This window comes from Bombina bombina, chromosome 3 (genome assembly GCF_027579735.1).
Source record: "Bombina bombina isolate aBomBom1 chromosome 3, aBomBom1.pri, whole genome shotgun sequence".
Taxonomy (NCBI): Eukaryota; Metazoa; Chordata; class Amphibia; order Anura; family Bombinatoridae; genus Bombina; species Bombina bombina.
In genome coordinates, this window is record NC_069501.1 from 411,521,887 (window position 1) to 411,536,645 (window position 14,759).

Consider the following 14,759-nt stretch of genomic DNA (forward strand, 5'->3'; position numbering starts at 1 on the left):
TATCCCATACGTCACTAGCTCATGGACTCTTGCTAATTACATGAAAGAAAACATAATTTATGTAAGAACTTACCTGATAAATTCATTTCTTTCATATTAGCAAGAGTCCATGAGGCCCACCCTTTTTGAGGTGGTTATGATTTTTTTTATTCCAATTCCTTATTTTTTATGCTTTCGCACTTTTTTCTTATCACCCCACTTCTTGGCTATTCGTTAAACTGATTTGTGGGTGTGGTGAGGGGTGTATTTATAGGCATTTTGAGGTTTCGGAAACTTTGCCCCTCCTGGTAGGAATGTATATTCCCATACGTCACTAGCTCATGGACTCTTGCTAATATGAAAGAAATGAATTTATCAGGTAAGTTCTTACATAAATTATGTTTTCTAACAGACCAGAGACGTTGCAAGCTTGCTTTAGTATGTCTTGCCCTCCGGACCTCCTTAAGGCCCTCTGTGGCTCAGTGTATGGAGGTAATGGGTACAAAAAAGAGAGAGAAGTTTGACAGTACCCAGCACTCACAAAACACTATATAGTAACAGTATGCATTGAAAACCGGATTGTGTCCAGAACTGGTTATTACTTTTACTAATGATAGGATAAAATAATAAAGGTTGGTAAATAGTACCAAATGTATAACATAAATATGTGAGACATACATTTAAAACTTAGATTAAGAAACAGATCAGGACTGTGTGTGTGAGACTTCAAAAACAGAATTACTTCCCTGGGTAATAGTTCAAATAAACCGTAACCCTCAGGGCTCAGAGAATACACGGATTGCTCTAAAGCTAATCTAAAAAGGGGATTGACCCCAACAACATTACCTAATCTGAGCAATACTGGTACCTAGAGCAGGAGAGGAAACGGTTTATAAATGACTGATTAAGGAAGGCAATTGCCACATCAATATAAGCTTAGAAAAGTCCCAGGTAAACACAAATTAGCAAGTCTCATGCACACAGACAAGGCCTGATGTACATTTCGCCGCTAGCACGGATTTCTCAGAGGCTAACCAGAGTCAGGGCCCCCAACCCGGTATTTGTATCGTCATAGACCAATAGAAATTGGTTCTAAGCACACACCTCTAGATGCAGCCTATCACAAGAGGCTTAATGTAATTGGTTAAAGATTCATCACATGATCGTATCAAGCAGGTGTCAGGATAGTAACATGTTGAAACAATTTTGTGATATAAGGTATTAGATATTTGCTACATTGTTTCAAAATCAAGAATAGGTGTCAGGAACATTGAAAGATGACAGCAACCGTTCCATCCCAACATGATTTACTAAACTCGATTGTAATTTTCAATCATGCAGGTCTAGCTTACTCAGAATTGTCACTCCCACCTGGTCAAAGATTAATTCTATCCACCAATTGGATTAGAAAGTGTCTTACAATACAAAAATCTGCGTTTATTACCAATAACAGATTTTCATTCACACCTTTCAACAAACATATAATGAGATTCATCCTTCCTATGTCACACATAGGAAAATCCTCAATTGATGCATAAATCCTCTCCATGTATGTTGATAGAAAATTTGATTGCGTTTTTCAAAAAACGATCATAAGAGAATGATGTTAACATCCTTCCTATATCACACGAAGGTGAATACTCTATTGATGTAGAAAAATAAATAAATAAAACCTCTCCATGTATATTGATAGAAAATTTAAATTTATTTAAGTTTTAATTGCTTTTTTCAAAAAACGATCATGAGAGAATGAGGTCAAAAATCATTCACAAATTGGCTTAAATAAGACACACTCTTCTTATCTGTCAGAGCAAAGAGTAATGTTAACACGAATAAGTATATTGACTCTATTGAGACGGAGTCTTCTTGTGTGTCCCTAGTAGATTAAGTGCATAAAATAGCTTGATATTAAAAATCTATATGTAAGATTTATGAATAATATCACGTAATGCGTATCACATTTCGAATAGCGAATCAAAAAAGGGGGGGACATTGTTTGCAATATTTCAGCCAATATTATCACTATAGTGCAGATCCTGCCCATTAGTGGATTAACCAGATTTAATTGCGTTTTTCAACAAACGATAATAAAAGAATAATGTCAACACTAATCCACCAATTGACTTAAATTGAACATACTATTCTTATTTATAAAAGCAAAGAGTATTGTTTCTTATGCCTCTCCATGTATATTGATAGAAAGTTTAAATTTTAATTGCGTTTTTCAAAAAACGATCATGAGAGAATGATGTCAAAACTCATTCACAAATTGACTTAAATCAGACACACTCTTCATATCTGTCAGAGCAAAGAGTAATGTTAACACGAATAAGTATACTGTATTGACTCTATTGAAACGAAATATTATTGTGTGTAGAAAATTCTCTTTCATCATGTATATATTCGTATATATCTTCTGCGAATATATACATGATGAAAGAGAATTTTCTACACGCGCTGGAACCAAACGAATGCTTGGTTTCGCTAATTGTAGGACCAAAAATGTGGTCTACTGTTTACTGTGTGAATGTGGTTTGAGATATGTGGGTATTACGACCAGAGAACTACGCACCAGAATAGGTGAACATATCAATAGCATTAAAAATTGCATTACTGATATAGGTAAAAATAAAACACTTACTCCGGTAGCAAGACATTACTTAAAGAAACATGGTCCTAGACCACGACTAAAAGTCTCTGTATTACAGGTTATAAAACCAGGCATAAGAGGAGGAGATATAGAACAAATGCTGCTCCAATCTGAATGCCGCTGGATTTTTTGGCTTAATACCCTTACACCCAATGGGATTAACGAACAGGATGGATTTGCGGCATTCCTGTAAATGAACAATAGGTGACTTTTTATGTGCATATAGATCAATAATCCATGACAGAAGGAACAGTAACACTATTGTAATAACCCATATAGGGATAAACTACCATACTGGCACGAATGATAGTCCTATACTTGTAGCAGATGACGTTTGGGAAATTACAGTACAAAATAAATTATAACTATAACCACTGTAATAAGAGATACACTTTAGCATATTTCATCTTATGACTGCATAACAATACTCTTTGCTTTTATAAATAAGAATAGTGTGTTCAATTTAAGTCAATTGGTGGATTAGTGTTGACATTATTCTCTTATTATCGTTTGTTGAAAAACGCAATTAAATTTGGTTAATCCACTAATGGGCAGGATTTGCACTATAGTGATAATATTGGCTGAAACATTGCAAACAATGTCCCCCCTTTTTTGGTTTGCTATTTGAAATGTGATACGCATTACGTGAAATTATTCATAAATCTTACATACAGATTTTTGATATCAAGCTATTTTATGCACTTAATCTACTAGGGACACACAATAATATTTCGTTTCAATAGAGTCAATACAGTATACTTATTCGTGTTAACATTACTCTTTGCTCTGACAGATATGAAGAGTGTGTCTGATTTAAGTCAATTTGTGAATGAGTTTTGACATCATTCTCTCATGATCGTTTTTTGAAAAACGCAATTAAAATTTAAACTTTCTATCAATATACATGGAGAGGCATAAGAAACAATACTCTTTGCTTTTATAAATAAGAATAGTATGTTCAATTTAAGTCAATTGGTGGATTAGTGTTGACATTATTCTTTTATTATCGTTTGTTGAAAAACGCAATTAAATTTGGTTAATCCACTAATGGGCAGGATCTGCACTATAGTGATAATATTGGCTGAAATATTGCAAACAATGTCCCCCCCTTTTTTGATTCGCTATTCGAAATGTGATACGCATTACGTGATATTATTCATAAATCTTACATATAGATTTTTAATATCAAGCTATTTTATGCACTTAATCTATAGAGTATTCACCTTCGTGTGATATAGGAAGGATGTTAACATCATTCTCTTATGATCGTTTTTTGAAAAATGCAATCAAATTTTCTATCAACATACATGGAGAGGATTTATGCATCAATTGAGGATTTTCCTATGTGTGACATAGGAAGGATGAATCTCATTATATGTTTGTTGAAAGGTGTGAATGAAAATCTGTTATTGGTAATAAACGCAGATTTTTGTATTGTAAGACACTTTCTAACCCAATTGGTGGATAGAATTAATCTTTGACCAGGTGGGAGTGACAATTCTGAGTAAGCTAGACCTGCATGATTGAAAATTACAATTGAGTTTAGTAAATCATGTTGGGATGGAACGGTTGCTGTCATCTTTCAATGCTCCTGACACCTATTCTTGATTTTGAAACAATGTAGCAAATATCTAATACCTTATATCACAAAATGTTTCAACATGTTATTATCCTGACACCTGCTTGATACGATCATGTGATGAATCTTTAACCAATTACATTAAGCCTCTTGTGATAGGCTGCATCTAGAGGTGTGTGCTTAGAACCAATTTCTATTGGTCTATGACGATACAAATACCGGGTTGGGGGCCCTGACTCTGGTTAGCCTCTGAGAAATCCGTGCTAGCGGCGAAATGTACATCGGGCCTTGTCTGTGTGCATGAGACTTGCTAATTTGTGTTTACCTGGGACTTTTCTAAGCTTATATTGATGTGGCAATTGCCTTCCTTAATCAGTCATTTATAAACCGTTTCCTCTCCTGCTCTAGGTACCAGTATTGCTCAGATTAGGTAATGTTGTTGGGGTCAATCCCCTTTTTAGATTAGCTTTAGAGCAATCCGTGTATTCTCTGAGCCCTGAGGGTTACGGTGTATTTGAACTATTACCCAGGGAAGTAATTCTGTTTTTGAAGTCTCACACACACAGTCCTGATCTGTTTCTTAATCTAAGTTTTAAATGTATGTCTCACATATTTATGTTATACATTTGGTACTATTTACCAACCTTTATTATTTTATCCTATCATTAGTAAAAGTTACGTTTTAATAACCAGTTCTGGACACAATCCGGTTTTCAATGCATACTGTTACTATATAGTGTTTTGTGAGTGCTGGGTACTGTCAAACTTCTCTCTCTTTTTTGTACCTATATATCTATCAGACAGTCAGCACCCCCCTTCTCCTACTCTTCACCAGTGATACTAACTGGTATATAATGAATACTGAATAGATTATATATCTACTATTATTTCAGCATACTATATTATGAAGGGGTTGATATTTGCTTAAACTAACACCGTTGCCACTATTTCTATGGAGGTAATGGGTCTCATGGTGTCCAGCATGGACATCATTCCCTTTGCCAGGTTCCGTCTCAGACCACTGCAACTGTGCATGCTGAGGGAGTGGAACAGCGATCATTCGGATCTGTTTCAACAGATCTCTCTGGACAACCGGTCAAGGGAATTGCTCTCTTGGCTCTGTCCAGATCATCTGTTCTGAGGGACATCCTTCTTAAAGGGACAGTCTACACCAGAATTTTTATTGTTTTATTATTGTTTTAAAAGATAGATAATCCCTTTATTTCCCATTTCCCAGTTTTGCATAACTAACACAGTTATAATAATATACTTTTAACCTCTGTGATTATCTTGTATCGAAGCCTCTGCAATCTGCCCCTTTTTTCAGTTCTTTTGACAGACTTGCAGTCTAGCCAATCAGTGACTGCTCCCAGATAACTTCTCGTGCATGAGCACAGTGTTATCTATATGAAATACGTGAACTAACACCCTCTAGTGGTGAAAAACTGTTAAAATGCAATCTGAAAGAGGTGGACTTCAAGGTCTAAGAAATTAGCATATGAACCTCCTAGGTTAAGCTTTCAACTAAGAATACCAAGAGAACAAAGCAAAATTGGTGATAAAAGTAAATTGGAAAATTGTTTAAAATTACATGCTCTATCTGAATCATGAAAGTTTATTTTGGCCTAGATTGTCCCTTTAAGACCATCCTGGGAGATTGTGACTACGGACGCAAGTCTTTCAGGATGGGGAGCTGTTTGGGGTGCCAAGAAGGCACAGGGCCGGTGGTCTCAGGAGGAACGCTCCCTCCCGATCAACATTCTGGAACTTCAATGCTCTGAAGGCTTGGCCCCTTCTGGGTTCGTCCCAGTTTATCAGATTCCAATCAGACAATATAACCTTGGTGGCTTACATCAACCATGTAGGGGGGAACGAGAAGCTCCCTAGCAATGAGGGAGGTATCTCGAATTCTGCAGTGGGCTGTTCGCTGTCAGAGGCTGGGAGAGGTATTTAAGCCTTTGGCTGGGGTGTCTTTGCCTCCTCCTCGTGGCCAGGTTCAGTATTTCCCAACAGTAAGGAATGATGTCGTGGACTCTCCTTGTATAGAAGGAAATGAAATTATCTGGTAAGCATAATTTATGTTTTCTGGGGGTTTTCCACACAAAGAAATCCTAAATCTTTAGCTTCCATGGTGAGACTCTGCACTGATACAGTAAAGAGCAGGATGCCTCTGACTGCTCCTCTGCACTGAAAACGTTTATTTTGTTATTGTTACAGCATCTAAAGGAGTCAGTCATATACTGCTGATATAGTTAATGCTGCTGTCACTTCCCTTAACCGGGGCCTCTATTCTACACAATTGCGCTCACCTCCAGTGGATAAAGCCCCGCACATGAGCAGCCTTAAGACAGCAGTAGGTAGATCGGGAGCCCCAGCACTTTCCCTGCATCTTCACTACATGATAGTGCCGCTATGCCTGCAAGATTCCAATGTATGGGGTATACAGCACTATCAGTATCCAGGGATGCACGGTGTAGGGGGCAGCTGCAAAATCCCCTGGATATCCAAAGTATTCTAGTAGTAACACCAGCACCAGTATCTTGGTATAAACTTTTATTTAGGTTACATTAAAAAACAGCAACGTTTAGTGACAAACCCACTTAATCATCCTAATTGTATGACACTATTCACACTTCTTTTAAACCTCTTTTAGCGCCAAAAAGAGGTTTATCACACCCCCTAGTGGATACAAATTAATTTACAATGCATATACAATTTGAAAACAATTTATTGCGTTTAATATTATATTGCGTTTAATATTATATTGGAACTTTTTCCTTTTCCAAGATGATTGGTACATCCAGATAAAGGGGACAGCAATGGGCTCCAATGTTGCCTCATCATACGCCAACCTGTACATGAACGAGTTTGAAGAGCGCCTAGTATATGAAAATCATCTATTTAGACAACACGGATCTGTGTGGGGGCGCTATATAGATGAAGTTTTTGGCGTGTGTTGGGGCAGCATTGGAGAACTCGAAGAATTTACTAAAGAACTTAACACAATGGTAAGAGGCCTACAGTTTACATTGACTCATAGCAAGGAACATATTACATTCTTGGACACAAGAGTTACTTAGGGACAGAATAGGTTAGATATAGATATTTATTCCAAAGAAACCGACAGGAATACCCTATTAGAATACAAGAGTTTTCATCCCAAGGGTCTCATTAATTCATTAACAAAAAGCCAATTGCTGAGGGTGCAAAGAATAGTGAATACACCAGAAATTAGAGATAAAAGACTATAGGAGATGTCTAATACATTTAAACATAGAGGCTATCCCCCACAACTACTAAGTAAAACAATTGAGGAATTAACAACCCCTAAGAAATCACAGGAAAGAACAAACAGAGAGAACAGACTTATATTTGTATCACAACATAGTGCCTATAGTGAAATCATCTCTAGAGTCATTAGAAAACATTGGCACATTCTAAAGGACTGTAATCAACAGATTGAACACTTTAAGGAATACCCTTTAATGGCCTATAGACGGGTTAAAAACATACAAGATCATCTTGTAAATGGGATATTGGTACAAATAAAAAGGATACACAAACATATATGAGTAGCAGGAGAAATGGAAGCTATCCCTGCTTGGGATGCGTTAGCTGTAACTCTATTATAAAGGGCCCTTATTTTTATCATCCACACAATGGTAAACGCTATGATATTAGGGGTTTCCATACCTGTGATAGCAGTTTTGTGGTCTATCTTATAAAATGTCCGTGTTCTATGTATTATCTAGGCGAGACCACACAGAAAGTCAAAGATAGACTCAGCCAACACAGATCAAATATAAGAAAGAAAAATTTGGAAGCTCCTTTATCAAAACATTTCCTAGAGAAAGGCCACAATATCAGTCAGCTACGCTGGCAAATTGTACAACATATTCCTGTCCAATGTAATGGTATCAATAGGGAAAAAATCCTTAAACAACAAGAAATTAGATGGATCTATCAATTAGACACTCTTATCCCTAAAGGGTTAAACAGAGATTTTGATCTCAATTGTTTCTCTTAGTGTTGACCCATATGTAATTATATAGTAAATCACTAATGCTTACCATAAAAAGTTTGTTAATATGACTTAAAAACAGTATTTCTAAAACATTATTTTGTTAAGTAAGGGTCTTTAACTATGAGTTTAACAAGTCATTTTTGCTAGGAATTATGAAGCATATAAAAAATATAACTTTGATGCCTTACTTTTTAATGGAAAAAGTTTACTATCAATATGATAAGAGATGTAAATATTGCTATAGTTAACAAGTTATAACAATTGTTGCACATCCAGTAATATAGTTAGTCAGTTACATTGTTTTTAAATTGTATATACATTGTATATACATTTGTATCCACTAGGGGGTGTGATAACACCCTCACTGAAGCCTTTTTGGCGCTAAAAGAGGTTTAAAAGAAGTGTGAATAGTGTCATACAATTAGCATGATTAAGTGGGTTTGCCACGAAAAGTTGCTGTTTTTTAATGTAACCTAATTAAAAGTTTATACCAAGATACTGGTGCTGGTGTTACTACTAGAATACTTTGGCTATTCCTGCAAGGGGATTACATGCTTCTTTTTGCTGATGCGCCTGCTCACCCGGTTGGTCCCTGGAGCAGAGCAAGAATGGACTGTGCATACTGCTGAGCGGTACAAGCACCCGCCTACTCTCACGTGTGGCAAAAAGTTGTTCTTGAGCCACTGACTCACTGCAAGGATATTATTGGGTGCAAACACTGAGTGACGTAGGGTAAAGCACAGGACTCAATAGGAAGTTTTAAGCAAGACCCAATAGGAAGTTGCTGTTTTTTCCCACCAAAAACTCAACTGTGTAGGCGGCCAAGGGCAATGCGGGACAGACAGTACTGTTACCGGGACAGCGAGACAGACCCTTCAGTTCGGGACTGTCCCACGAAAAACGGGACAGTTGGGGGGTATGATTTAGGTATAACAAGACATTTGCAACACATTAAGGGTAAATACATTTTACAAGTACAGTGTCCCTTAAGAAATAGGTCAAAAGTGAAATATGTATGGGGGCATTTCAATTTTAAATAGAAGCATCTTTCCAATATAATTCCATTAGCAAATGCTGCTAGTAAAAGTTATTGTTTTTCAGTGGCATATGCACATATTCTGTGAGGGCCGCACACCAGTATACAAACACCACACCTTCTAAAAGAGTCAGCAGTGGCTTATATGACACAAATAGCACAAATAGCATCTTCACAGATCCAATACACACCACCGCCAGCTTTCTGAGCTTGAATGCTGGTGTACAGGCCCTCACAGCATATATGTGTATGCCACTGAAAAACGGTAATAACTTTTACTAGAAGCGCATTTGATAAATTGAGTATATTGCAAAAATGCAAATTTTGACCTTTCCATTTAAGGGCTTTATTATCCCTACCCCCTGTTATACATGCCTCAAAATGTATACTCCTGGTATGTTGACAAAGAAAGTAATTTTGGGGGGGGGTTGCCTTCTATTTCAGGTATGCGAGTTTTACTGTGGAAAGACCTTCCGGATACAGATGAAAAGCAGGAAGAACCCAGCAATGTTTCAGAAGACGATCAGGAACAGTATCTGCGATAGAGTCATTTATACTAAATCATTTGGAGTTGATTATACCGAGTTTGTCAAAGTAATCATATTTATTTAAAGAACCATGAAACCCCAAATGTTTAAACAACATTCCAATTTACTTCTGTTACCAAATTGGCTTAATTTGTTTAGTATCCTTTGTTGAAGGAGCAGCAATGCATTACTGGGAGCTAGCTGAACAAATCAAGTGAGCTAATGACGAGACATATATGTGCAGCCACCAATTAGCAACAAGCTCCCAGTAGTATATTACTTAGGTAGTGTGTTAGAAAATTATACTAAAAGAAAATTAGATAACTGAATTAAATAAGAAATCTGTTTAAAATTGCTTCCTCTATTTGAGTCACAATAGTTTAATTTTAACTTTACTGTCCTTTTTAAAACAAAATTTATTGAATGCAGCACGAGCCTGTTCAGCAAAATGTGGTTCTCCGAATCATTTGAAATAACTTCTTAGAATACTCTAGTTGTCTAAACTAGGGAGAAATATTTCAGAAATTCTAATAAGATTCCTGTTATGTGCTGATGGAGAAAGGAAAGCCTTTAGGTTGCTGTCTAGATCTGCACAATTACACAGACTCAGTAACGCATCGCATTGCTAGGTAGATTTAAAGGGACATAATACTTATACGCTAAATCACTTGAAAGTGATGCAGCGTAACTGTAAAAAGCTGACAGGAAAATATAATCTGAACATCTCTATGTACAAAAGGAAGATATTTTACCTCAAAATGTCCTCAGCTTACCAAAGTACGTGCTGTGTAAAAAGTTATATTTCAGTTACTGCCCTGCAGCAGGTAAAAAAAAAAGGAAGAAATTAACAGCAACCAATCAGCATCAGCAGTGCTGATGTCATGAACTGTTTCTGTGATCTCATGAGATTTCATTGTAAACTTAAACTAAATAGGGAAATAACATGAGTGTGCATGAGCATGCTCCCTTGCAAGTCCCGGGACAGGCATACTGATTTGCTGCTTAAAGTCCTTTAAAATAAGGAGGGGGGGGATACTAAGGACATTTTAAGGTAAAATATCTTCCTTTTTTACATAGAGATCATCAGGTGATATTTTCTAGTCAGCTTTTTACAGCTATGCTGCATCACTTTCAAGTGTTTCAACATTTGGGTATCATATCCCTTTAAAAAACAAACAAACAAAAAACACACACAAACATTTGCAGACTGTCAACATTTAGGAGCTCTGTCCACATTCCCAACCACACTTCTCCATGAACTTCTACAATGATTCCATTTGTCTGGCCATGCCCTAATCCAGTCTCTCTCCAGCTCTGCCCACTCATCTGCCTAATCATGTCCACCATGTCTCTCTCCCCATGTCTCTCTCCCCATGTCTCTCTCCCCATGTCTCTCTCCCCAGATTTCCCTGATTCAGCCATCAGCTAGCAAAGATTAGGATTTATGCAAATACATAGACATGCAAGCAAGTTAAAATTTAAATGTAAAAAAAAATCCAAAGTATATTCTGATCAGAAACAGTTGGACCTTTCTGATTTTAGCCCAAAATGTTAAAGCCAACATTTAAATGAGTTGTGCTCAAATGCTATGGTCACTTTTGTGTTCCTTATCTAAGCTAGATGTTTTCAAACCTGTTCTCGGGTCTCCCTAACAGGCCAGAATTTCAGGATTACCTTTGGTGAGAGCAGGTTAATAACCATGTTGACTAATCTGATTATTTCAATTGTGCTCCAGTTCAGATATCCTGAAAATCTGGCTTGTTAGGGAGGCCTGAACACAGGTTTGAAAACCCCTGGCCTAAGCTGTTCCAAACTAGTAGAAGGTTAGATAAGATATCACAGGGATATCAGAAACGCAGAAAAAATACACAGTCAATACACATATCAGATACACAGTAAAAGCTTAAGTGAAACTTGGCGGCTGGTTAATTAATTATTGATGGGGTGATGACTGCCTAACATGCTTAAAGGGACATTAAACCCAATTTTTTTCTTTCATGATTCAGATAGAGAATACCATTTTAAACAACTTTCTGATTTACTTCTGTTATCTACCTTGCTTCATTCTCTTGATATTCTTTCCTGAAAAGCATATCTAGATAGGCTCAGTAGCTTCTGATTGGTGGCTGCACATATATGCCTTATGTGATTGGCTCACCTTTGTGCATTGCTATTTCTTTAACTAAGGATATCTAAAGAATGAAACAAATTAGATAATAGAAGTAAATTGGAATGTTGTTTAAAATTGTATTCTCTGTCTGAATTATGAAAGAAATTTTTTGGGGTTTAATATCCCTTTAAATCAATTTATGGTGTGTGCAATTAATTTTATAGAATTTTATTTACACTTTTTTTAACACATCCCTTTTATAACTGCAATGAAGTATATGACAATTCTATTTAAGTTGTATAGAAGGTTTAAGATGAGATTTCAGATTTATTTTTTTGTTTATTTTATTAAACTAGGAAACCATTGCTTTTATTAATATGTAAACTGAGTATGCTGTATATATTTTATATTAAAATAAATATAAATTACCTGTTTACTATTAGTCATTTGAGTGCTTTTTTATATGATTGACTGATGGCTGTCACATGATACAGAAGGCCAAGCAAATTAAAGGAAATTTCTTTCCTAAGGCATGGAGAGTCCACGATTCATTCCAATTACTAGTGGGATATTCAACTCATGGCCAGCAGGAGGAGGCAAAGAGCACCCAAGCAGAACTATTAAGTGTCAATTCCCTTACCCATAACCCCCAGTCATTCTTTGCTTCTGTGTTCAGGAGGATGGCGAAGATGAGTGTCTGAAAAGATTTAATCCTTTAATGCAGAGCTTTCCAAACTTTTCATGTTGGTGACACACTTTTTAGACCCACATCATTTTGCAACACAGTAATTTAGTTGTACTAGCAAACAGGAAGTGAAACTAACTTGTTTTAAGAGATACGGACACAAACATAAATTATATAATAACAAAATGTATTTATAAGTAACAGTATGTATGTGCAAGAATTAAAAAAAAGTTTAACACCAATAGCTACTTACTATTTTAATGGGATGTATGAGGTTGATGGGATGAAAAGTCCAACTGACTACTGCCCGCACTGCAAACACACTGCTGTCCCACTTACTGAATACACATGCAGTCACGAGCCGATTGAGGAGACTACACGTGCAGCCAGGAGGCAATGTGCTGCCAATGGTAATAGTTTCAGTTCCCGCTAAGCTGCACCAATAGGTTAAGATGATCTGTGACCCACTAAGTATCAAACACGTGTCAATTATGTGATTTGCGTAGCAGGCAAGTGGAAAGTCGGAAACCAAAAAAAAAATTAAAAAGAATTTTAAATAAAAAAAAAAATGTGTGCTGAAGCAGGGACACACCTACACACTGCAGTCACGACACAATTTGGAAATCACTGCTTTAATGGGTACTTTTCCCTGCAAGCAAGGATTTGGGGCTATGCTGTGACCATGTCAACCTGTTTAGTAAGAGGTGGCTTTTAGCAGTTAGAAGGCGGTGAGGTGGTCCTTGCTTTATTTCTAACAACAAATGCTACCCCTTTATAGAAAACCAGAGTTGGTTTCTCTGTTTTTTCTCTTTCTACAGGTCAATGTCAGATGTGGTGTAATCTGTCACACCTAAGAAGCTGTTCCCTGCCTGACAGCAACTTCCACAGGTAAGTGCTTTCCCTTCTAGATTTAGAGTTTTGTCGGTAAAGACCCGCGTAGCTAACGCTGCTTTTTTTCCCAGCGCACCCTTAAGACAACGCTGGTATTTAGAGTTGTCTGAGGGGCTGCGTTAGGCTCAGAAAAGGGAGCGTTGAGCCTAATGTAGCTCCACTTCAACCCTCAATACCAGCGTTGCTTACGGTAGCGGTAAGCTGGAAAAATGTGCTCGTGCACGATATCCCCATAGGAAACAATGGGGCAGTTTGGGCTGGAAAAAAAAAACTAACACCTGCAAAAAAGCAGCGTTCAGCTCCTAACGCAGCCCCATTGTTTCCTATGGGGAAACACTCTCTAAGTCTGCACCTAACACCCTAACATGAACCCCGAGTCTAAACACCCCTAACCTTACACTTATTAACCCATAATCTGCCGCTCCGTACACCGCTGCAACCTACATTATGCCTATGAACCCTTAATCTGCTGCCCCTAACATCGCCGACCCCTATATTATATTTATTAACCCCTAATCTGCCCCCCCCCCCCAACGTCGCCGCCACCTTACCTACACTTATTAACCCCTAATCTGCCGACCGGACCTCGCCGCCACTATAATAAATGTATTAACCCCTAAACCGCCGCACTCTCGCCTCGCAAACACTAGAATAAATAGTATTAACCCCTAATCTGCCCTCCCTAACATTGCCAACACCTACCTACAATTATTAACCCCTAATCGCCCGCACCGTCGCCGCTACTATAATAAAATTATTAACCCCTAAACCTAACTCTAATCCTAACCCTAACACCCCCCTAACATAAATATAATTTAAATTAAACTAAATAATATTCCTAAAATTAAATTAAATAATCCTATTTAAAACTAAATACTTACCTAGAAAATGAACCCTAATATAGCTACAATATAGTTAATAATTACATTGTAGCTATTTTAGGATTTATATTTATTTTACAGGCAACTTTGTATTTATTTTAATTAGGTACAATAGCTATTAAATAGTTAATAACTATTTAATAGCTACCTAGTTAAAATAAGTACAAAATTACCTGTAAAATAAATCCTAACCTAAGTTACAAATACACCTAACACTACACTATCATTAAATTAATTAAATAAATTACCTACAATTAGCTAACTTAAAATACAATAAAATAAACTATTCTATAATACAAAAAAAACCTAACACTAAATTACAAAAAATAAAAAAGAATTACAAGATGTTTAAACTAATTACACCTAATCTAAGCCCCCTAATAAAATAAAAAATCCA

The 14,759-nt window shown here is 36.8% G+C and overlaps 1 protein-coding gene across 1 annotated transcript in view; it reads left to right on the top strand.

Moving 5' to 3' along the window:
• FAM72A (family with sequence similarity 72 member A) overlaps nucleotides 1–10,458 on the top strand; it is a 201,951-nt gene extending 191,493 nt beyond the window's left edge. Inside the window, exon 4 of the mRNA XM_053706601.1 lies at nucleotides 9,713–10,458. Within this exon, the coding sequence (XP_053562576.1) occupies nucleotides 9,713–9,813 (101 nt within the window). The 3' untranslated portion in view covers nucleotides 9,814–10,458. The remainder of the gene's footprint in view (nucleotides 1–9,712) is intronic.
• Nucleotides 10,459–14,759: the final 4,301 nt, after the last annotated feature.